The sequence below is a fragment of the Mustelus asterias genome, chromosome 30, assembly GCF_964213995.1.
Source record: "Mustelus asterias chromosome 30, sMusAst1.hap1.1, whole genome shotgun sequence".
Classification (NCBI taxonomy): domain Eukaryota; kingdom Metazoa; phylum Chordata; class Chondrichthyes; order Carcharhiniformes; family Triakidae; genus Mustelus; species Mustelus asterias.
The window spans coordinates 15026742-15051978 of NC_135830.1; the positions used below are offsets into that span (position 1 = coordinate 15026742).

The window sequence follows — 25237 nt, forward strand, 5'->3', positions numbered from 1 at the left end:
ACATGCGCATTTACCCTAAAAACTCGCACATGCGCATTTTTGATTCACTGTCTAGCTCTGGCCAATGAGAAGAGTTGGAGGACCGGAAGGCCTCAGGTTTCCCAGCCAATCGGAGCGTGGCTTTTTTGCGTGAATGAAGATAGGGCATCAGACAGACTGAAACTTCCTCCTGTTCCAACATCTGTGAGTAAAACACTTTGTTTTCTCCACCTTTCCATTTCTTTTCTCATTCTGGGGGAAATTGGGGACTTGCAGCAACTGAAGGGAAAGGAAGTGAATCCAGGGAGGCTGCAGACTCTGGAAAGGTTGGCCCAGGTCTCTCTCTGTTAAAGACATTGACATCCTTTGCTCCCTCAGCTTGACACATTGATTTGTCTGGCTCAAAGGTCCCTTTCCTAATGTTCACAATTAAAGGGCTGGTTTCCCCAGGAAATATCTGACATTTAAGGGGACTGTAAATTAATATAGATTAGAGATATGTTCAGTATTGTCATATGGCAAGATTAGACATGTATGGTTCTGCAGTAATGTACATTTATTATTATTTCTAATCTGTAATATCGTACGGTCGTGTGACATTAGTGTTTCTTTACGAATTTTTTAATCTCAAAATCATGATCCTGCTGTTGTAAATAAACCTTTCAGTTTTTTTTACATTATGGCACCGGCTTGTCTACAAAGAGTCCTTTATTTGCTCCTTAAGTGGCTTATATAGAGGTTGTTTGTTTTTACTTTGGGATTTGTGGATAAAAAACTGGTTGCAGGTCAGGTGACAGAAGTTCTTTCATTTTCACTTCTGAGATGCAGTTTAGTTTTAGAAGGGGCATCACGCTGAAAAGAGACGTCTCTCTCGCTTTCTCTCCCCTGTTTTATTTGGAAATTCCGTTGGTTATCTGAAAGCAAGGTCTTGCCTTCCTGAAGAAAATATTCTGCTGTTGATGGGTTAGGCATTATCTTGGTTGTTTTGTTTTGTTTGTAATTGCTAAAAGTTCTTGCTAATTTTCTTACGAAACATGTTAACTATATTCTTAAGTAAACTTTGTGAAAAGGTGGGTCATTTGAATCATACCTGAAGTGAAACATTTCATGCCAAATTCAAGATGTAAAACGTATGATTCAGGCCGGTTCCATAAAACATTTTGGAGTTTCTAACCTGAGCCCTAACATGTAGCTACGGGATATATTTCCAGTAATAGAGTCATTACAGCACAGAAGGAGTCCATTGGACCATTTGGGTCAATGCCGACTTTCTGTCAGTGTCGAGTGGATCCCATTCTGCAGCACCTCCAATTTCATTTCCAAGTTATTGATCATCTCTGCTTGGACACCCTCACAAGTAGTTCAAGATCATGATCAATTGTAGCCCCCTGTATCTTAGCCAACTGAAACAATTCTATCCATTAAACATATTTTTAGGCCCGTAATAGAGACATATATCTGTCTGGCCGCCTGCATGGAGATTTTCAGCTCTCTGTGTCCAGGGCAGGAAGCAGTGAGCATGGATCTGTCAATCAGCCTCAATCAGCACCTTCAGGAGAATTGGGAGGGTGAATATTAGATACAGCAGAGTGAGAATGGAGGGAGAGTGTGTGGGATGGAGATTCACAGCTTTTGGGGAATGAGAGAGGAAACAATGTTCCATAGAAACTAGAATTGTCTGTTCTGAATTTCTAATCTGTGCTGACTGTGATGACTTTTGTAAACTCCTTTCACAGAATATGAGGTGGTGAGGATTGACAGACAGAAATCTCGAACAAATGTCATGTCAAATTCTGACAGTCATTCAGTTCATCTGGACGTGAATACCATCGGCCTTTCAATCTAAAAGGAGAAATATTTTTCTGTTCTGTCTGCTTCAGACTTTCTTTTTGCATAAATGTGACTGGAAAAATGCCGTGACACACATATACCCGAGTGAGAGTGTTCCAGTGCACTGACTGTGGAAAGAGCTTTAAACAGTTACACAGCCTGAAAATACATCGCAGCATCCACAGTGGGGAGAGACTGTACCCGTGTTCTGTGTGAGATTGAACTAATAGTTTAACCTGGAGAGTCACAAGGACACCCGCACCATGGAGAAACTGTGGAAATGTGGGGACTGTGGGAAGGGATTCAATTACCCATCTCTGCTAGAAACTCATCGCCGCAGCCACACTGGGGAGAGACCATTCACCTGCTCTGATTGTGGGAAAGGGTTTACTCAGTTATCCAGCCTGCAGATACACCAGCGAGTTCACACTGGGGAGAGGCCGTTCACCTGCTCTCAGTGTGGGGAAGGATTCACTCAGTTATCCCACCTGCAGAGACACCAGCGAGTTCACACTGGGGGGAGACCGTTCACCTGCTCTCAGTGTGGGAAGGGATTCAGTCAGTTATCCAACCTGCAGACACACCAGCGAGTTCACACTGGGGAGAAACCGTTCACCTGCTCTCAATGTGGGGAGGGATTCACTCGGTCATCCCACCTGCGAGTTCACACTGGGGAGAAGCCATTCACCTGCTCTCAGTGTGGGAAGGGTTTCAGAGCTTCATCTGCCCTGCTGAGGCACCAACAAGTTCACGAGTGATTCCAGGGTTGGATTCTGCTGTTATTGTTTCTGCTCTCAATTACATCCAGGACTGCATTTTGTTCATTCTCAGGTAATGAACCTGGATGAATGTATCTAATTTCTATGTGATGACCCTAGTGATTGTAAGTAAGTTCAGAATACCTGGTTACTCAAATTCCTGAGCTGTACACCCCACCTACTGAGATATAGAAAAATAATGTTCAGCAGAATGGGGAAAGCTCCGTGCTGTCAATGGTTGGATCATTCCTTTTGAGGTTCACATTGCTATGAAACTAGTTTTATAGCAGGAAGACACAACTCCTCCACACATCACAGACAGGCTGCTGAGTCAGTGACCTTCCTTTCTCAAAATAGGTGGCAAAGCTGTTCCTCCAATTTGCGACTCTGTCTCTGCAGATGTAGCAACATCGGGAGAGACAGAATCTGTGATTGGAGGAGATGGTCCTCATAGTTTCTGTCTCTCCCATGTACAGGGTGATTTTTCTTCCAGTAGTTCCACCCATGACAGAATTTCCACGGCCCTTTTGAGGGTGAATTCACCCTCCACAGCCATGTATTTTGAATCCTGGTTCTGAAATATTCTCACTCTGGGCTTAAGGCTTCCTGGCGTCATACACAGATTTAGATCTTACCACCGAACAGTGCCAGAAGACTGGAAGATAGCAAATGTTGTCCCTTTGTTCATGAAGGGGAGTAGGGACAACCCTGGTAATTATAGACCAGTGAGCCTTACTTCTGTTGTGGGCAAAGTATTGGAAAGGATTATAAGAGATAGGATTTATAATCACCGAGAAAGGAATAATTTGATTAGGGATAGTCAGCACGGTTTTGTGAAGGGTAGGTCGTGCCTCACAAACCTTATTGAGTTCTTTGAGAAGGTGACCAAAGAGGTGTTTGAGGGTAAAGCGGTTGATGTGGTGTATATGGATTTCAGCAAAGCATTTGATAATGTTCCCCATGGTAAGCTTTTGCAGAAAATACAGACACAGGGGATTGAGGGTGATTTAGTGGTTTGGATCAGGAATTGGCTAGCTGTAAGAAAACAAAGGTGGTTGATGGGAAATATTCATTCTGGAGTTCAGTTACTCGTGGTGTACCGCAAGGATCTGTTTTGGGGCCACTGCTGTTTGTCATTTTTATTAATGACCTGGATGAGGGCGTGGAAGGATGGATTAGTAAATTTGCGGATGACACTAAAGTCGGTGGAGTTGTAGACAGTGTGGAGGGAAGTGGCAGGTTACAGAGGGACATAGATAAGCCCCTCCATACCAGGCAACATCCTGGTAAACCTCCTCTGTACTCTCTCCAAAGCCTCCACGTCCTTCTGGTAGTGCGGCGACCAGAACTGGGCGCAGTATTCCAAATGCGGCCGAACCAACGTTCTATACATCTGCAACATCAGACCCCAACTTTTATACTCTATGCCCCGTCCTATAAAGGCAAGCATGCCATATGCCTTCTTCACCACCTTCTCCACCTGTGACGTCACCTTCAAGGATCTGGACTTGCACACCCAGGTCCCTCTGCATATCTACACCCTTTATGGTTCTGCCATTTATCGTATAGCTTCTCCTTACATTATTTCTACCAAAATGCATCACTTCGCATTTATCAGGATTGAACTCCATCTGCCATTTCTTTGCCCAAATTTCCAGCCTATCTATATCCTTCTGTAGCCTCTGACAATGTTCCTCACTATCTGCAAGTCCTGCCAATTTTGTGTCATCCACAAACTTACTAATCACCCCAGTTACACCTTCTTCCAGATCGTTTATATAAATCACAAACAGCAGAGGTCCCAATACAGAGCCCTGCGGAACACCACTAGTCACAGGCCTCCAGCCGGAAAAAGACCCTCTGTCTTCTGTGACCAAACCAGTTCTCCACCCATCTAGCCGCCTCCCCCTTTATCCCATGAGATCCAACCCTTTTCACCAGCCTACCATGAGGGACTTTGTCAAACGCTTTACTAAAGTCCATATAGACGACATCCACGGCCCTTCCCTCGTCAACCATTCTGGTCACTTCTTCAAAAAACTCCACCAGGTTAGTGAGGCATGACCTCCCTCTCACAAAACCATGCTGACTATCGTTAATGAGTTTATTCCTTTCTAAATGCGCATACATCCTATCTCTAAGAATCTTCTCCAACAACTTCCCCACGACGGACGTCAAGCTCACCGGCCTATAATTACCCGGGTTATCCTTCCTACCCTTCTTAAATAACGGGACCACATTAGCTATCCTCCAATCCTCTGGGACCTCACCTGCGTCCAGTGACGAGACAAACAACCCCAAGTTATCCAGCCTAACATTGGAACTATAATTCCTCATCCCTGGAACCACTTTGATAAATCTCCTCTGCACCTGGTCAAGGAGCCTCACATCCTCCATAATGTGTGGTGATCACTGGTTTGCACAGACCCAGGTATTCTGTGTTCCTGTCTGTGATCTCATCACATACTTACAATTGCACAGTGACATCACCCCTGCTCCCCGGGGATTTGCTCAACTGGGAGATTTTTCTCTGACTCCAGTGCTTCTGATATCTTTCCAGCTGCAGGCTCCAGCAGGAGATTTTAATATTAAAATCAGTTAAATTCTTTCAGAGGTGAGTGTTTGTGACCATTCACGGGCGCGGGTTCTCGTCATAAACCAGGTGTTCGCCTCCATGCTGTGGTCCCGGCTGGTCCCTTTGACCCCTCCCCCTGGCTTTGTAGCCAATATCCAGAGAACCCTCCTGCGGTTCTTCTGGGACAATCGACTGCACTGGGTCCCTGCCGTGGTTCTGCATCTCCCACTTGGGGAGGGCGAACAAGGTCTGGTGTGCCTCCGCACTCAGATAGCGACCTTCCGCCTCCAGGCCCTGCAGAGGTACCTTTACGTTGAGCCCCCTCCACGATGGTGTGCCATGGCGACGTATTTCTTCCGCCAGTGGCACGGCCTCAATTATGACGTGCAGCTCCTGCATATCGAACTGGGGCGTGCTTCGACCGCCCTGCAGGAGTTGCCCGTCTTTTACCAGGACCTCCTCACTGTCTGGAACACGGTCGACTCGCGACGCAGCTCTCCCCCGTCAGGAGTAGCGGCTCTCGTGCGAGAGCCGCTGCTCAGGAATCCGCTCCTCCAGCCGTATAACTTCAGGTGGCTGGCGGAGAGGAGGGCTGTGGACGCCGGGGTGACCAGAATCGGGGACGTGCTGAGCGCGCGGGGGTGTCCAAAGCCAAAGCCATCCAAGACCTTAGGACGGTCATGCTCGGCCCCAAAAGTGCACGCGGTCTTGAGGCGGCACATGCTTGCGGTGGAATCCCGCCCGAGCGTTCCCCTGTTCGGGCGGAATTCCGCATTGGCCCAAAGCCTCAGCCCCCTCCCCTGGGTGAGGTGCCCCACAGCCTGAGCCGCCTCGCGGAAATGTCATCCGTGCCTTTTTCTACCGCGCAGAGGCGTTTCCTGTGCGGGCTGCTGCTGCACACCCTCCACTACTGCCTCCTCGCCTGTCGCCCGGATACACCTTGGCGGGCCTTGTTGCTGCCGGGCAGTGGAGGTCCTCAGTGGAGGTCCCTCTACGGAGGGATCTCCCCCAATTACGTCGGGGACCTGGGGTGGAGGGTGATGCATGCAGCAGTTCCGCACAACCGTAGGATTCACTGGTTCACGGGCTCCGAAGACTGCCCTTTCTGCGGCCTTGTGGAGTCCGTGGACCATGTCTATGTTGAGTGTCTTAGGCTGCACTCCCTTTCTGTTTTCCTAAAGAACCTTTTGTTGATGTTTTGTCTGCACTTCAGTCCCACGCTCCTGATCTACGGACACCCGGTGCGGAGAGGGGAGGGTCGGGATGGCGACCTCCTCGTGAACCTGCTCCTGGGCCTGGCGAAATGCGCCATTTACCGGTCCAGGCTGCGGGCGATCGAGGGGGCCGTCCATCCTGACTGTCTTCCCCTCTACCGCGGCTACGTTCGCGGCCAGGTGTCCCTGGAGAGGGAGCATGTGGTGTCCACGGGCGAGGTTGACGCCTTCCGCGCCCGCTGGGCACCGCAGGGGTTGGGGTGCATTATTGACCCTAATAATCACATTTTAATTTGATGTTTTTAAGTTTCCTTTGTATTTTGATTTCTGTTCGGGCTGTTCCCCCTCCTTTTTGGGGAGCTGCCCCTTTTACTTTGTCCTGATTTAATCTGAGTTTGTTTACTTGGTTTGGTTTGACCTAAAAAGAGGTCTCTCTGAATGAATATTGAGTACAGACAGACTCAAACTTCCTTCTGTCCCCCACATCTGTGAGTAAAACACATTCTTTTATCCCCCTTTCCATTTCTTTTCTCATTCTGGGGGAAATTAGGGACTTGCAGCAACTGAAGGGAAAGGGAGTGAATCCAGGGAGGCTGCAGACTCTGGAAAGGTTGGCTCAGGTCCCCCTCTCTCTGACTTAAAGACATTGACATCCTTTGCTCCCTCAGCTTGACACATTGATTTGTCTGGCTAAAAGGATGGTCCCTTTCCGAATGTTCACAATTAAAGGGCTGGTTTCCCCAGGAGAAGGCTGACATTTAAGAGAACAATAAATTAATATAGGGCAGAGATATGCTTAGTGTTGTTACATTGTAGATTTGATATATTATTTATGGTTCTGTAACAAAGTACGTTTATTATTATTTCTCATCTTGTAATGTAACACTGAAGCTATGTGATATATTTCCACTCATCGAGTCATTACAGCGCAGAAGGAGTCCATTCAGTAACTCGAATCCATGCCGACTCTCTGTAGAAGAATCCAGTCAGTCCCATTCCTTTCTATATTTCCTTTCCTCCGACAACTTTATTTCCTTCATGTGCCCATCTAATTTCTGAAATATATTAAAGGGGACAGTAAACTAATATCGGACAGAGACGTGTCTGATGGTGTTTTTTATTCATCCTTGGGACACGGGCATTGCAGGCTGGGCCAACATTTATTGCCCATCCCGATTTGCCCTTGAACTGAATGGCTCGCTAGGCCATTTCAGAGGCTGGTTGAGAGTCAACCACATTGCTGTGGCTCTGGAGTCACATGTAGGCCAGACTGGGTAAGGACGGCAGATTTCCTTCCCTAAAGCACATTAATGAACCAGATGGGTTTTTCTGGTCAATCGACAATGATTTCATGGTCATCAGTAGATTCTTAATTCTAGATTTTGTTTTTAAATTCAAATTCCACCATCTGCCGTGGTGGGATTCGAACCGGGTCCCCCAGAACATCAGCTAAGTTTCTGGATTAATAGTCTAGCGATAATACCGCGAGGCTATCCGCTCCCCTGTTGTTATATGGTTCGATATATTATTTATAGCTCTGTAATAAAATACACTTATTATATCTGGCTGTGTAATTTTGGACTGCAGCTATATTATATATTTCCAACAATCTCTTCCCTCAGAGAATTGTTAATATCTAGATTTCTCTTCCATAGGGACCAGTGGAGGGATTGAATATATTCAAGGATGAGTTGGACAGTTTTTGAATGACAAGGGAGTCAATAATTATTGGGAACAGGCTGGAAAATGGAGAGAAAGCTCAGATGAGGAAGGATTTCTTCACTCAAGGATGTGGTGATGTTTTGGATTCTCTACCCCAGAGGACTATAGAGCCTCAGTCATCAAGAATTTTCAAGAGAGGGATTGATAGGTTTCTAGATATTGAAGATATCGATGGATATGGGGGACAGTGTGGGGAAAATAATGCAGAGGTAGATCAACCAATAATCTCAATGAATGGTTGAGCAGATTCGATGGGCCGAATGCTGACTGCAGCTCCTATTTGTTCTGATTTCTGTGCTGGACAGGAAGCAGTGAACATGGATCTGTCAATCAGCCTCAATCAGCACCTTCAGGAGAATTGGGAGGGTGAATATTAGATACAGCAGAGTGAGAATGGAGGGAGAGTGTGTGGGATGGAGATTCACAGCTTTTGGGGAATGAGAGGGGAAAGAATGTTCATTAGAATCATAGAATTGCTGCATCTTATCAACCGTCCCTGAGCTTTCACAATGAATCCCACTTCTGAGGCCACCCTTATCTGTGACTTGTCTGTACTGCTGGCAGTCTCACAAAGCAGCTGCCTGTGTGCTGATACGGGAGGCCCTGCTGGGCAGGTTTAATGCTCCATGACTGTGTCTTTAATGAATGCTCCATGAACTAGAAATGTAGATTTGAATTTCGATCATATTCTGAATTGCGATGTTTTTTCTAAATTGACTTACAGGATATTAGACAAGGAGAAATCAGACAGAAATCTCCAACATCACATCGAGATCTGACAGAGTGACTCGATTTCTTGGGACCTGAATATCATCGGCCTTTGAATCTAACAGGAGAAATGTTTGTTTGGCCTCTTGGCTTCAAAAGATTGTAAACATCGCTGTGACGAGAAATGCACTGAGATACACACACCCGAGTGAGAGTGTTCCAGTGCACTGAGTGTGGAAAGAGCTTTAACCAGTTACACAGCCTGAAAGTGCATCACAGCATTCACAGTGGGGAGAGACTGTACCCGTGTTCTGTGTGAGATTTAACTGATTGTTTAACCTGGAGAGTCACAAGGACACCCGCACCATGGAGAAACCGTGGAAATGTGGGGACTGTGGGAAGGGATTCATATCCCCATCTCGGCTGGAAATTCATCAACGCAGTCACACTGGGGAGAGGCCGTTCACCTGCTCTGTGTGTGGGAAGGGATTCACTCAGTTATCCAGCCTGCAGAAACACAATCTCACTCATACCAATGAGAGACCATTTAAATGCTGTGACTGTGGGAGTGGTTTTAAAAGCTCTCAGGTACTGATGATGCACCAGCGCATTCACACTGAGGACAGACCGTTCAGCTGCTCTCACTGCACAAAGAAATTTAGAACTTCATCCAACCTGCAGATTCACCAGCGAGTTCACACTGGGAGAGACCGTTCACCTGCTCTGTGTGTGGGAAGGGATTCACTCAGTCATCCAGCCTGAAGACACACCGAGTCATTCATACCAATGAGAGACCCTTTGAATGCTCTGACTGTGGGAATGGCTTCAAAAGCTCTCAGAAACTGATCGTCCACCAGCGCATTCACACTGAGGAGAGACCGTTCAGCTGCTCTCACTGCACAAAGAGGTTTAGAATATCTTCAGCATTGCTGAACCATCAGCGAGTTCACACCAGGGAGAGACCATTCAGCTGCTCGGTGTGTGTGAAAGGATTTACTCAGTTCTCCAGCCTCCGCAGACACAATCTCACTCACACCCAGGAGAGACCCTTTAAATGTTCTGACTGTGGGAGTGGCTTCAAAAGCTCTCATGAACTGATTACCCACCAGTGCATTCACACTGGGGAGTGACCGTTCACCTGCTCTGACTGTGGGAAGGGATTCGCTCAGTCATGCAACCTACGGGTACATCAGCGAGTTCACACTGGGCAGAGACTGTTCACCTGCTCTGACTGTGGGAAGGGATTCACTCGGTCAGCAAACTTGGTGAAACACCAGCGAGTTCACAAGTGATTACAGTTCTGGGATTATTCTTGTGAATCTTTCTTGCCCCTTCTCCAGTGCCTTTATTTCCTTAATCTAAATGGAGATCACAATAGAACATAGAACAGTACAGCACAGGAACAGACCCTTCAGCCCACGATGTTGGGTCGAACATGATGCCAAATTAAACTTATCCGTTCTGCCTGCCCTTGGTCCATATTCCTTGCATATTTATGTGTTTATCTAAACGCCCCTATCGTATCTGCCTCCACCACCTGTGCTGCAGCGTGTTCCAGACACGACCACTCTCTGTGTAAAGGAAAAACTTGCCCCTCACATCTCCTTTGAACTTTCCCCCTCCCACCTGAAGTGCATGCCCCCTAGTATTAGAAATTTTAACTCTGGGGAAAAAGATTCTGACTGTCAACCCTATCTCTGTCTCTCATAATTTTATAGACTTCAATCAGCTCTACCCTCAATCTCTGCAGTTTCAGAGAAAACAACCCTAGTTTGTCCAGCCTCTCATTATAGCTCATCCCCTCCAATCCAGGCAGCATCCTGGTAAACATCTTCTGCACCCTCTCCAAATCCTTTGCATCCTTCCTGTAATGTAGCAAACAGAATTGAATGCACGATTCTAAGTGCGGTCTAACCAAGGTTTTATAAAGCTGCAACATGACATCCTGAATAAAGGATGTCAGACTCAATAAAGGCAAGCATGCCATCTGCCTTCTTTACCACCTATCTACTGGTGTGACCAATTTCAGGGAGCTCTGGACTTGAACCCCAAGATCATTGCTGTTCAGGGGTCTGCCATTAACTGGATACTTACCCTTAACATTTGATCTCCCAAAGTGCAGCACCTCACACTTGCCCGGATTAAACTCCATCTGCCATTTCTGCGCTCATATCTGCAGCTGATCTACATCCCACTGTATCCTTTGACAACCTTCTACATTATCTACAACTCCATCTAGCTTTGTGTTGTCTGCAAACTTACTAACCCACCCATCCACGTTTTCATCCAAGTCATTTATATGTATCCCAAATAGCGCAGGTCCCAGTACGGATCCCTGCAGAACACCACTCGTCACGGACCTCCAGTCAGAAAAACACCCTCCACCACTATTTTCTGACTTCTATGGGCAAATCAATTCTGAATCCAAGCGGCCAAGTCACCGTGAATCCCATGCATCTTAATCTTCTGGATGAGCCGACCATGAGGGACCTTGTTGAAAGCCTCACTAAAATCCATGTACACAACATCCACTGCTCTACCCTCAATGGTCACCCTTGTCAGCTCCTCAATAGAATCAATCAAGTTAGAAAGATGTTGACATTGCTGCCAGTGTAGTCTGGTGATGAAAATATAGACTGGTTCAGTGAAATGTAGGTAACAGGTAGAATTGATATCTAATGAGGACTTTAGCAAGGGAGGTGTTGCATAAGGTTAAATCTCATGGGATCCAGGGTGAAGTAGCTAAATGGATACAAAATTGGCTGGATGATAGAAGACAGGGGGTGGTTATAGAGGGTTGTTTTTCAAACTGGAGGCCTGTGACCAGTGGTGCACCACAGGGATCAATGCTGAGTCTACTCTTATTAGTCATTTATAATAATGATTTGGATGAGAATATAGGAGGCATGGTTAGTAAGTTTGCAGATGACACCAAGATTGGTGGCACAGTGGACAGTGAAGAAGGTTATCTCCGATTGCAACGGGATCTTGATCAATTGGGCTAGTGGGCTGATGAATGGCAAATGCAGTTTAATTTAGATAAATGTGAGGTGATGCATTTTGGTAGACTGAATCAGGGCAGGACTTACTTAGTTAATGGCAGGGTGTTGGAGAGAGCTATAAAACAAAGAGATCTAGAGGTACATGTTCATAGTTCCTTGAAAGTGGAGTCACAGGTGGACAGAGTGGTGAAGAAGGCATTCAGCATGCTTGGTTTCATCGGTCAGAACATTGAATACAGGAGTTGGGACGTCTTGTTGAAGTTGTACAAGACATTGGTAAGGCCACACTTGAAATACTGTATACAGTCTGGTCACCCGATTATAGAAAGGATATTATTAAACTAGAAAGAGTGCAGAAAAGATTTACTAGCATGCTACCAGGCCTTGATGGTTTAAGGTATAAGGAGAGGCTGGATAGACTGGGTCTTTTTTCCCTGGAGCGTAAGAGACTTGGGGGTGATCTTATAGAGGTCTAAGTAAAGTAAGGTTTATTTATTAGTCACAAGTGGGCTTACATTAACACTGCAATTAAGTTATTGTGAAAATCCCCTAATCGCTGCACCGCGGCACCTGTTTGGGTACACTGAATGAGAATTTAGCATGACCAATGCATCAAACCTGCACATCTTTGGATTGTGGGAGGAAACTGGAGAACCCGGAGGAAACCCACGCAGACACGGGGAGAATGTGCAAACTCCACACAGACAGAGGGCATAGGTTTAAAGTGAGAGGGGAGAGATACAAAAGGGTCCAGAGGGGCATTGTTCATTGTTCCACAGGACCAGGCTGAGGAGAAGGCAGTTGGTTTGTTCACTACATTTATTTATTTATTTTAAGTTAAAGTTGTGTAAAAAATCGGAGGTTTTCTTTTAAAACAGGAAGTGGGCCCAGCAGGAGTCTGGGAAGGTTTTTGGAGGGTTTAAAAGTAGGCCGCACTTTTGAGCGGGCAGCGTCGTTAGCGGGCAGCAGAGTGAGCAGGAGGCAGAGTGAAAGTTGTAGGGCTTTGGCTCACAGGGCTTAGGCAGAAAGGGCGAGCAGGGGTGAGTTGAATTCATTTTTTGCTGTTTCTACCTGGTACTGGCAAGGTATCTAGAGGGGATGGGCGTGAAGGCAGTGCAATGTTCCTCTTGCACTATGTTCGAGGTGAGGGACGACGTCAATGTCCCTGCTGATTATACCTGTGAGAAGTGCATCCATCTGCTGCTCCTCCAAAACCGTGTAAGGGAACTGGAGCTGGAGTTGGAGGAACTTAGGATCATTAGGGATGCAGAGATGGCCATAGACAGAAGCTTCAGGGATACAGTTACTCCGCGGAATGAAAATAGATGGGTGACGGTGAGAGGGGCTGGGAAGAAGCAGTCGGTGCAGGGATCCCCTGTGGTCGTTCCCCTTAGCAACAAGTATTCCGCTTTGGATACGGTTGAGGGGGACGACATACCAGTGGTGAGCCGCAGTGAGAGGATCTCCGGCACTGAGTCCGTCCCTGTGGCTCAGGAGGGTAAGGAGGAGAGCGGGAGGGCAATAGTTATTGGGGACTCGTTAGTTAGAGGGATAGATAGGAGGTTCTGTGGCAGCAAAAGAGACTCGTGGATGGTTTGTTGCCTACCGGATGCCAGGGTCCGTGACGTCTCGGACCGTGTTTTCCGGATTCTTAAGGGGGAGGGGAAACAGTCACAAGTCGTGGTACACATTGGTACCAACGACATAGGTAAGAGAAGGGACGGGGATTTAAAACAGGAATTTCGGGAGCTGGGCTGGAAGCTGAGAGCAAAGACAAAACATGTGGTCATCTCTGGTACGCTACCGGTGCCACGTGATAGCGAGTTGAGGAACAGGGAGAGAGTGCACTTAAACATGTGGTTGCAGGGATGGTGCAGGAGGGAGGGTTTCAGATACGTGGATAATTGGAACACGTTCTGGGGAAGGTGGGACCTCTACAAACAGGACGGGGTGCACCTGAACCAGAGGGGCACCAATATCCAGGGAGGGAAATTTGCTACGGCTCTTCAGGGGGATTTAAACTAATTTGTCAGGGGAGTGGGAAAAGGAGTTGTAGTCCGGAAGTCAGTGTTGAGGGTGGTGAGATATTGGGGAAGGTATCAAGGTCAAGGGTGGGTACCGGTAGACAGGAAGATGGGTTGAAGTGTGTCTACTTCAATGCAAGGAGCATCCGGAACAAGGTGGATGAACTTGGGGCGTGGATTGCTACTTGGGACTACGATGTTGTGGCCATTACGGAGACGTGGGTAGAACAAGGACAGGAATGGTTGTTGGACGTTCCGGGGTATAGATGTTTCAGTAAGTGTAGGGAAGCTGGTAAAAGAGGTGGAGGAGTAGCATTGTTAATCAAGGATAGTTTAACGGCTGCGGAAAAGCACTTTGAGGGGGATATGCACACAGAGGTAATATGGGCTGCAGTTAGAAACAGGAAAGGAGCGGTCACGCTGCTAGGAGTTTACTATAGGCCCCCAAATAGTAATAGAGATGTGGAGGAAGAAATTGCTAAGCAGATTATGGATACGTGTGGGGGTCACAGGGTAGTTGTCATGGGGGACTTTAACTTTCCAAATATTGATTGGAACCTTTGTAGGTCAAATAGTTTGGATGGGGCACTTTTTGTGCAGTGTGTGCAGGAGGGTTTCCTGACACAATATGTGGATAGGCCGACAAGGGGTGAGGCCACATTGGATTTGGTACTGGGAAATGAACCGGGCCAAGTGTTAGATTTGGTTGTGGGAGAGAACTTTGGAGATAGTGACCACAATTCGGTGTCTTTTGTTATTGCAATGGAGAGGGATAGGGCCGGATGGCAGGGCAAGGCTTACAATTGGGGGAGAGGTAATTATGATGCGATTAGGCAAGAATTAGGGGGCATAAGATGGGAACAGAAACTGTCAGGGAAAGGCACTGATGAAAAGTGGAACTTTTTCAAGGAACAAATACTGGGTGTCCTTGATAGGTATGTCCCTGTCAGGCAGGGAGGAAATGGCCGAGTGAGGGAACCGTGGTTCACAAAAGAGGTGGAATGTCTTGTGAAAAGGAAGAGGGAAGCTTATGTAGGGATGAGGAAACAAGGTTCAGATGGCTCGATTGAGGGTTACAAGTTAGCAAGGAATGAGCTGAAAAAGGGGCTGAGGAGAGCTAGGAGGGGACATGAGAAGTCCTTGGCGGGTCGGATCAAGGAAAACCCCAAGGCTTTTTACTCTTATGTGAGGAATAAAAGAATGACCAGGGTGAGGTTAGGGCCGGTCAAGGACAGTGGTGGGAACTTGTGTATGGAATCAGTAGAGATAGGCGAGGTGATGAATGAATACTTTTCTTCAGTGTTCACCAAGGAGAGGGGCCATGTTTTTCAGGAAGAGAAGGTGTTACAGGCTAATAGGCTGGAGGAAATAGATGTTCGGAGGGAGGATGTATTGGCAGTTTTGAATAAACTGAAGGTCGATAAGTCCCCTGGGCCTGATGAAATGTATCCTAGGATTCTTTGGGAGGCGAGGGATGAGATTGCAGAGCCTTTGGCTTTGATCTTTGGGTCCTCGCTGTCCACGGGGATGGTGCCAGAGGACTGGAGAGTGGCAAATGTTGTTCCTCTGTTTAAGAAAGGGAATAGAAATGACCCTGGTAATTATAGACCGGTTAGTCTGACTTCAGTGGTTGGTAAATTGATGGAAAAGGTCCTGAGGGATGGGATTTACGACCATTTAGAAAGATGCGGATTAATCCGGGATAGTCAGCACGGATTTGTGAAGGGTAAATCGTGCCTCACAAATTTGATAGAATTTTTTGAGGAGGTAACTAGGTGTGTTGATGAAGGTAGGGCGGTTGATGTCATATACATGGATTTTAGTAAGGCGTTTGATAAGGTCCCCCATGGTCGGCTTATGATGAAAGTAAGGAGGTGTGGGATAGAGGGAAAGTTGGCCGATTGGATAGGTAACTGGCTATCTGATCGAAGACAGAGGGTGGTGGTGGATGGAAAATTTTCGGACTGGAGGCAGGTTGCTAGCGGAGTGCCGCAGGGATCGGTGCTTGGTCCTCTGCTCTTTGTGATTTTTATTAATGACTTCGAGGAGGGGGCTGAAGGGTGGATCAGTAAATTTGCTGATGACACCAAGATTGGTGGAGTAGTGGATGAGGTGGAGGGGTGTTGTAGGCTGCAAAGAGACATAGATAGGATGCAAAGCTGGGCTGAAAAATGGCAAATGGAGTTTAACCCTGATAAATGTGAGGTGATTCATTTTGGTAGGACAAATTTAAATGTGGATTACAGGGTCAAAGGTAGGGTTCTGAAGACTGTGGAGGAACAGAGAGATCTTGGGGTCCATATCCACAGATCTCCAAAGGTTGCCACTCAAGTGGATAGAGCTGTGAAGAAGGCATATAGTGTGTTAGCTTTTATTAACAGGGGGTTGGAGTTTAAGAGCCGTGGGGTTATGCTGCAACTGTACAGGACCTTGGTGAGACCGCATTTGGAATATTGCGTGCAGTTCTGGTCACCTCACTATAGGAAGGATGTGGAAGCGCTGGAAAGAGTGCAGAGGAGATTTACCAGGATGCTGCCTGGTTTGGAGTGTCGGTCTTATGAGGAAAGGTTGAGGGAGCTGGGGCTGTTCTCTCTGGAGCGGAGGAGATTGAGGGGAGACTTAATAGAGGTTTATAAAATGATGAAGGGGATAGATCGAGTGAACGTTCAAAGACTATTTCCTCGGGTGGATGGAGCTATTACAAGGGGGCATAACTATAGGGTTCATGGTGGGAGATATAGGAAGGATATCAGAGGTAGGTTCTTCACGCAGAGAGTGGTTGGGGTGTGGAATGGACTGCCTGCAGTGATAGTGGAGTCAGACACTTTAGGAACATTTAAGTGGTTATTGGATAGGCACATGGAGCACACCAGGATGGTAGGGAGTGGGATAGCTTGATCTTGGTTTCAGATGAAGGTCGGCACAACATCGTGGGCCGAAGGGCCTGTTCTGTGCTGTACTGTTCTATGTTCTATGTTCTAGGGGCAATTTTTTCACAGAGGGTGGTGGGTGTCTAGAATGATTGCCCTTGAATGGAGTGACTTGCTCAGCCATTTCAGAGGGGCAGTTAAGATTCACCCACATCGCTGTGTGGGTCTGGATTCACATGTAGGCCAGACCGGGTAAGGATGGCAGATTTCCTTCCCTAATAGGGAGCATTAATAGGGTGAACTGGACAGGTTTTTACAACAATTGATGACAATTTCATGGTCACCGTTACTGAGACTAACTTTATATAATTCCAGATTGATTCACTGAATTCAAATCCCACCAGCTGCCTGTCCCCAGATCCTTTGCTGGGTCTCTGCATTACTCGGCCAGCGACATTCCCACCACCTCCCCCTGAATGGAATATTCCACAAACCCTTAGTTAAACAGGAAGGAGAAAAGAGAGGCTTTGACCTTTGGATGACCTCATCATGAACTAAAGAAACCTTAAAGCTGACCATTCTGTAAAAGTTTGAAAACTTTATTTTTATAAAACACAGAGTAAGAAACAGGTGAAAAGTAACGATGGACGTTGTGACTGACATCAGAAACATTGATTGACCGGATAAACACTCACTACATCACAGAGCGATCTTCAACCATTAAAGAATTGACCCACAATAAGGAATGAGAGAGCCTTATAAAAAGGGGCAGGAGTTTACACAGAGAGGTGACACCCACAGCTGCTCAGGATGATGGAATTCAGTTCAGGAAGGGGATAAAGTGAGAAGCTTTTGTGATTCAAGGCAGAAGTATTGAACAATCTGGAATCAGTGCTTCTCGAGTTTGCTGACCAGCCGAACACTTCAATTAATCTCATCATAAAAACTCCCAGTGTAAATAACATGGGTTTGACTGACAAATGTTGAAGTGTTGATTTAGACCCACAAGTTTTGACTTCCCATTTGAGCCTGGGGCTCCTTTCTGTCTCTATTGCTCGTGTCAATGATAGCCAGGCAACGGAGCTGAGGGCTGAATTTAGCTGCAAATAACGGGGCCTGCGCCCCAGTTGGGAAACTGCCCTGGGCGTCGCACTAACAGAGAGACAGGAAGCTGCTGGAGAACTGACTGGGAAATGGGCCTCCAACCAATCAGGGCACCGGAGGAGGTGACCGGGGCTGATGGTGACGTGACCCCCCAGGGTTCAGTGTCCCTGTGTCCAAAGCGGGGAGTCACAGGAACAGGGGACAGAGGAGCTGAAGAGAATCCAGTTGTGTCCAGAACATTGTGAACATCCCTTTACTCTGGTTGTCTTTGATCCTCAAGTCATTTTCTGTTTGTTTTAACCATGTTCTGTTTCATCAATAAACTTTTATCAGTAAAAATATTTGATTGTTCTGGGCATTTCATGATGAGATTGATGCACTTTAGGGAAAGTGGGTGAGAGGGGTTGGCAGGCTCTTTAACAGAAAGTGAGTCCCTCTAAGGTAATTGGCAAAGGAGCCAGAGGGGGAGATGGGATTTTATTTTTGACACAGCGATGTTGGAAAATGGGGTTCAGGGAGTCAATTAACCCTTTCTCCCCTTTTCCCAAACTCTGAAATGATTGCCAGTGATAACCCTTATTGGTGACAGTGGTTAGATTTTATTCAGTATCAATAAGAGCTGACACAGGCTAATGTCTGAGCAGTCGTATCAAAGTGCAGCAGCATTACCATTACACTCTGGGTAGAAGCAGCATCTCCACGGAAATGCTCCCTGCTCTGCCCCAGATGCCATGGCACCAGTCAATGCAATATGTAAAACCTCGACAAATCTCTGTGCTCGGGGAATCCCTTCTTATACTTTTTTACATCACAAAGTCTATGGAGACTGATTTAACCCAATCATTACCGAGCCAACGTTTGAACGGATCAATTACAAAACCTGTCATTGAACCATCTGTACCTGCCCAAGCCACGTCAAACTCTCAAACAATTGTCTTCCCACGCTCCGTCCCTGGTACAGGGAGTCAGCATTCCCATGCCAAACAGTGAAAACATGGTGGCCTTGACACCCAGGTGTCATCCAGGATTCAAGGCACTCTTGTTTTCTCTGTCCTCTGCATTTATATTGAATTTAATTGTTTATCTCCCTGTTCCCACACAGCAAGTCATCTGTTTTCAGCTCTGCTGGATTTCTGCTGAAGTTTGGCCCCTTTTACACCTTTCAGATCAATAAAACATTTGGTCAATGACCCAAACCACAATTTCCCATCCTGTCACCTGTCAACCATCCTTACCCAGAGCGTAATCACAACAGGAATAAAAACAGGAGAAGTGTAACAATCAAATTCAATATAAATGCACAGCCAGTCATAGATTCACTAATTAGCAAGAAAATCCCAAGTAGGGGATCTCCCAGGATTCTTAAAGTCCACACCTTGAAGGGGAGGAAAATTATGTCGCTGACCCTCACTCAATTTCACTCCATTATTTTCCAGTTCTGTTCTGGCCCCGCCTGGGGTAACATCTGATCGATCTTTTTTGCTTCTGAAGGAGCACCGTGAGTTCTAGGTTACTTGTACATAAGGACAGATGCTTCAAGCAACAGATCAAGCATGGATGTAAAAGATTCTCCAGCTCTCTCTTTACCCCTATCCGAGGTGTGGACAGTTCTTACTCTGTATTATTTCTTCCAAGCCCTTAATTGTCCTAATCTATAATATTATCATTTTACCTTTCTTCACTGTGTGTCCATGTGCAGTGTGTTTAATTGGATCCTGATTGTTTTGAACTCAGTTTCTCTGGAGTGTGTTTCAATGCCTTGATGATGTCACAATGTTGTCTCAATCCCCTGGCCACATTAACCATTTCATCTCCTGCTGTGTCTCAAGTAGCTGTGTGTGTTTGGGACCCGCTCTTCACTCCATCTCACCATGAATTTAGGCTTGTTATTTTTCACATGTAACAAATCACATCTGTGCACTCACTCCGGTATCCCAAAATCATGTCACACATTGTTAACTCTCAGATGTGCTGACGAAAGGATCAAAGTGAGTGTCTGTCTTTCTTATCTCCCCCTGTTATGGTGCTGATATTTCATGCAGTGACCAGGCTTTCAAATGTGGATTTCTTTAAAACAAAGTTCATGGATGTCGGAGTGTTTCACAGACCAAATATTATGCTGGCCTTCACTGATTTACAACTCAGCTAATACAAAGAACAACATGGCAGTACGGTGGCACAGTGGTCAGCACTGCTGCCTCACAGCACCAGGGATCCAGGTTTGATTCCTGGCTTGGGTCACTGTCTGTGTGGAGTTTGCACATTCTCCCTGTGTCTGCGTGAGTTTTCTCCAGGTGCTCCGGTTTCCTCCCACAGTCCAAAGATGTGCGGGTTGGGTTGATTGGCCATGCGAAATTGACCCTAGTTTCTGGGGGATTAGCAGGGTGAACAGGTGGGGTTACGGAGAAAGGCTGGGATTATTGTCAGTGCAGGCTCGATAGGCTGAATGGCCTCTTTCTGTACTGTTGGGATTCTATTCTATGAATATAATGAAGCAATGTAATGGGCATCTTGTTGATTTTCAGCCTGGGTGAATACAGTGACCTGGAGTTTTATGACCCTTTTGGAATTGTTGGGTGGAGCCTGATTGAAAGTCAGGTGCTGTCTTTGGACAGTTTTTTTTTTAACAGGAGAAAGTTTTAGTTTCATTTTGTCACAAGCTGTCTGGACTGCAAACTGAAAGCAGTGTTTGTCGTCTCTCTCTCGAGAATGAAGATTCCGCTGCCTGAGAGTTGCCAGCTGGAACATAGAAGCAAGCAGTCTCTCTCTCTCTCGGTTTTGGAAGTTCCAGGACAGGGAAGGCAGAGTTTGAATTCAACATTTTAAGCGCTAATTCACAGCAGGTGTTAAAAAGCTGCCAAATCCAGCATCACGTGAGCAAACCTGCTTTCTGTGCAAAACCTAGAATGGGGTGTATATTTGTAGGGATTATTTGATTTGGAACACTAAGCTGCACTGGTTGATATAAGAAAGATCATGGTTGCTTTTTATTGCAATTGGTAAAAGTTATGCTATTTTTTCTAATTATATTTTAACTGTGTTCTTAAATTAACTTTGTTTGATAAAAGCTTCCTAGTGGGTCACTTGAATCGTACCTGGAGTGAAACACCTTACACTCACTCGAGTGCAAATCTTATGGCTCGGCTGACTTTGTAAAACACCTTGGATTTCTGACCTGGATCATAACACATTTCACCCACACCCAAGGTGAGTTATTCCAATTCCTTTATTGTCCAGGACAATATGTTTGCAATATTTTCAAAACAGAAATTCGACCTGCACATTTGATTTCAGGTATTAACATATTCTGTTAGTTTGTTCTTTATTGTCAATGTCAGGCTGGGGTTGTTCCCCCTGGAGCAAAGGAGGTTGAGGGGAGATTTGATAGAGGTGGACAAGATTCTGACAGGTTTAGATAAAGTGGACAAAGAAAAGCTGTTCCCATTAGCTGATGGGACAAGGATGAGGGGGACATAGATTGAAGGTTTTGGGTCAGAGATGCAGGTGGAGATGTGATGAAGAATATTTTGATGCAGCGAATGGTAATGACCTGGAACTCCCTGCCTACGAGGGTGGAGGAAGTGGAGACAATAAACAATTACAAAGGAAATTGGATGGACATTTGGGGGGTTTCAAACAGAAATTCTGACTAAATATCTCTGAACTTCCTAACACCCGGTCACTCTGTGATCTTTGTGAAATTGAAAACCAGGTATTTGCAACAAGACTGAAAGAGCATCGGTCCACTGGAGGCAAAGTCGTGAGACCGGCCAGTCCAGCAGAAAGAAACCCTCCGACCCTCCCCATTGACCAACTGTGAGAATGAACAAAATGCAGTCCTGGTGTAATTGAGAGCAGAAACAATAACAGCAGAATCTAATCCCCATATTCACTAGTGAACTTGTTGGTGTGTCAGCAGGGTGGATGAATCACAGAATCCCTTCCCACACTGAGAGCAGATGAACAGTTTCTCCCGGTGTGAACTTGCTGGTGTGATTGCAGGATGGATAACCGAGTGAATCCCTTCCCACACACAGGGCAGGTGAATGGCCTCTCTCCAGAGTGAACTCGCTGGTGTCTCCGCAGATTAGATAACTGAGTGAATCCCTTTCCACACTGAGAGCAGGTGAATGGCCTCTCCCCGGTGTGAACTCGCTGGTGTGTCTGCAGGTTTGATAAATCAGTGAATCCCTTCCCACACTGAGAGCAGGTGAACGGTCTCTCCCCAGTGTGAACTCGCTGGTGTGTCTGCAGGTTTGATAAATCAGTGAATCCCTTCCCACACTGAGAGCAGGTGAACGGTCTCTCCCCAGTGTGAACTCGCTGGTGTGTCTGCAGGGTGTACAACTGAGTGAATCCCTTCCCACACTGAGAGCAAGTGAATGGTCTCTCCCCAGTGTGAACTCGCTGGTGTGTCTGCAGGTGAGATAACTGAGTGAATCTTTTCCCACATGCAGAGCAGCTGAATGGCCTCTCGCCTGTGTGAACACGCTGGTGTTTCTGTAGGTTGGATGACTTACTGAATCCCTTCCCACACTGAGAGCAGGTGAATGGCCTCTCCCCAGTGTGAACTCGCTGGTGTGTCTGCAGGCTTGATATCTGAGTAAATCCCTTCCCACACTGACAGCAGGTGAATGCACTCTCACCAGTGTGAACTTGCTGGTGTCTCTGCAGAGTGGATGAATCAGTGAATCCCTTCCCACACACCCAGCAGGCGAACGGCCTCTCCCCAGTGTGGCTGCGCCGATGAACTTCCAGTAGAGAGGGCGCTTTGTATCTCTTCCCACAGTCTTCACATTTCCACGGTTTTTCCATATTGTCGGTCTCCTTGTATCATTGGAGGTCAATCATTTGAAGCCTTGTCCACACAGAACACGGGTACAGTCTCTCCCCACTGTGAATGCAGCGATGTTTTTTCAGGCTGTGTCACTGGTTAAAGCTCTTTCCACTGTCAGTGCACTGGAACACTCTCACTCGGGTGTGTGTTTGTGTCCCGGTGTTTTTCCAGTCACACTGCTGCTTAAAATCTTGCAGTAGACAGACCGGTCAAACATTTCTCCTTCCCATTCAGAGGCTAAGGATATTTAGTTTCCAAGGAATCGAGTGACTCTGTCAGATCGAGATGTGATCGTTAAGATTTATCGGTGTGATTCCTCTAATATCCTGTGAAAACAATTTACAAAATTCATCAGTGTCAGTACAGGATAGAAATTCAGAACAGACAATTCTAGTTTCTATGGAACATTCTTTCCTCTCTCATTCCCCAAAAGCTGTAAATCTCCATCCCACACACTCTCCCTCCATTCTCACTCTGCTGTATCTAATATTCACCCTCCCAATTCTCCTGAAGGTGCTGATTGAGGCTGATTGACAGATCCACGCTCACTGCTTCCTGTCCTGGACACAGAGCTGAAAATCTCCATGCAGGCTGCCAGTCCAAAAGAAATATGGCTACATTCTCGACTAAGAATGTTTTAACTGGATTGTTTCAGTGAGTGAAGATACAGGGGGGTTGTGATTGATGATGATATTGAACTTGCTGCCAACGTGGGTGATCATAGAGTTTTACAGCATGGAAAGAGGCCCTTCGGCCCATCGTGTTTGTGCCGGCCATCAAGCACCGTTCTATTCTAACCCCATTTTCCACACGTGATGTGTAACCTTGCATATTATGGCATTGCAAGAGTTTATCTAAATTCTTCTTAAATGTGATGATGATTCCCACCTCTACCACCCTTTCAGGCAGTGAGTTCCAGATTCCCACCACCATCTGAGTGGAAAAGCTTTCCCTCTCATCTCCTATAAACCTCCTGCCCCTGAACTTAAATCCAGGCCCCTGGTTATTGACCTCTCTACTAAAGAGAAAAGTTCCTTCCTCTCCCCCCTATCTGTGCCCCTCAGAATTTTATACACCTCAATGTTAGGCTGGATAACTTGAGGTTGTTCTCCTTGGAGCGAAGTAGATTGATTGAGGTGTACAAGGGTACATGGAGGTGTCAAAGTTTACATGCTCTGTTTACACGTGGACAAGCTCTGACTATGGGTCATCCAGTCTCGAAACGTTGGTTCTATTCTCTCTCCACAGATGATGTCAGATCTGCTGAGATTTTCCAGCATTTATTGTTTTTATTTCCCTTTCTATTTCCTTCTCTGTCACCGCTCTGCCTCATCAATAAGACATTGGGACTCAGAGGGTTGATGCAGTTTGATGGCCAAGTTGTCTCCATTCTGAACACTGGGGAACAAGCTCCTCCCACTGATTGACAACATTGCCCTCTACAGACATGGCGGCCGCACATGCGCACTGCTGCCTATTGCCCCCAATAAAAATGGCGAACGTTAACCCGGGACGAACATGAGGAACTGCAGGCCTGCTCGGTGCAAACTGGGTCCGGGAAGCTCTCTTCCGCATTTTGCGACTCTCACAACATGCTTACGCAGCGTTTCCACCCACCTGGACGATCCATTGCTCTCTCCGTAACGCCAATCACCTCGAACAGATTTCCGAGCCCAAAATAAAAACCGTTTTCCATCGCCATTACTCACACTGCGCATGCTCGAGTCAAAGGTGGCCCCGCCCCTCGTTCGCTCCTATTGGTTGGAGGACCAACTGCTCCAGATCGGTCCTCCAGGTCTGCCCCCTCTTCCCATTGGTCCACGCTGCCGTCAATCAGCTGGGCATTGTGACGGTGACTTGCTGCTTGTCCAATAATCAGTGACAGAGTCTGAGTGTAACAATGACACACACAGGCTCCAATACAATCAGAGTGGGGATGGAGCACAGAGACAACACAGCAAAGCACTGACTTACTCTCAGTGTAACAAATACAATGTTTGATCAAATAATAAGAGTCACGTTGCAGTATGTAAGTGAACACATCATTTGATCCAATGTAATGGTAATACAGTCAGTATCTAGTGCACCCTCACCAAAGTTTAAGTTTCATTTGATACTGTGAGTGAGTCATGGTATATTGATATAATGTATTTAAATTTCGATGTGTGTTACTCTCCCACTGTCAGTATCAAACAATAACCTGTCTGTTATTCCAATTCTGCTGTATTTTACAACTGCAGCTCCTGGGGCTGATTGGAGTCTGGTATAATAATCACAAAGGTCGGTTTCAGTGTCTCTGAGGTCATTTTAACTGCAGGTAATCTGACATTAAGGGAGACAAGAGGCCCAACAAACATTTGATTATAATAGGAGGACAAAGTGTAAGGGAACAATGATATTTTAAGGTGTCTGTGTTATGGTGAGTGTCACTGGGAGGTGAGTGATAAAATACAAGTGGAAACATCATGACAGAGACACATGTGACTGACTCGGCCTGACTGAGAGCTGTTATACTCGAGGCGAGAATAATGAGGACATGTGGATCTCCTGAGATTTCTGATATCTGAGGTGTATCTGTTAGAGGAACTGAAAATAATCAGTTCCTCCTCATGGT

At 46.3% G+C, this 25237-nt stretch overlaps 2 protein-coding genes across 3 annotated transcripts; one reads left to right on the forward strand and one right to left on the reverse strand.

Annotated features, from left to right (window-relative positions):
- The first annotated feature begins 127 nt into the window (after positions 1–127).
- LOC144480843 (uncharacterized) lies at positions 128–10255 on the forward strand. Its single transcript, XM_078200465.1, has 3 exons — positions 128–183; positions 1716–2640; positions 8803–10255. The coding sequence occupies exon 2, from the start codon at positions 2073–2075 to the stop codon at positions 2565–2567; it is 495 nt and encodes a 164-aa protein (XP_078056591.1). The 5' UTR covers positions 128–183; positions 1716–2072; the 3' UTR covers positions 2568–2640; positions 8803–10255.
- Positions 10256–17175: 6920 nt separating this feature from the next.
- LOC144480794 (uncharacterized) lies at positions 17176–24594 on the reverse strand. Of its 2 annotated transcripts, none has more exons than XM_078200393.1 (2): positions 24241–24594; positions 17176–22949 (listed from the first exon to the last, which is right to left on the reverse strand). In XM_078200393.1, exon 2 carries the CDS (start codon positions 22599–22601, stop codon positions 21699–21701), a length of 903 nt encoding a protein of 300 aa, XP_078056519.1. In that variant the 5' UTR covers positions 22602–22949; positions 24241–24594; the 3' UTR covers positions 17176–21698. The 2 variants fall into 2 exon arrangements, with proteins under 2 accessions (XP_078056519.1, XP_078056520.1); XM_078200394.1 differs by having other exon boundaries at positions 24333–24423.
- Between the last annotated feature and the right edge of the window lie 643 nt (positions 24595–25237).

Coding starts and splice junctions, on each gene's coding strand:
- LOC144480843 (XM_078200465.1), top strand. CDS start 2,073: ATGGAGAAACTGTGGAAATGTGGGGACTGTGGGAAGGGATTCAATTAC.
- LOC144480794 (XM_078200393.1), bottom strand. CDS start 22,601: ATGGAAAAACCGTGGAAATGTGAAGACTGTGGGAAGAGATACAAAGCG.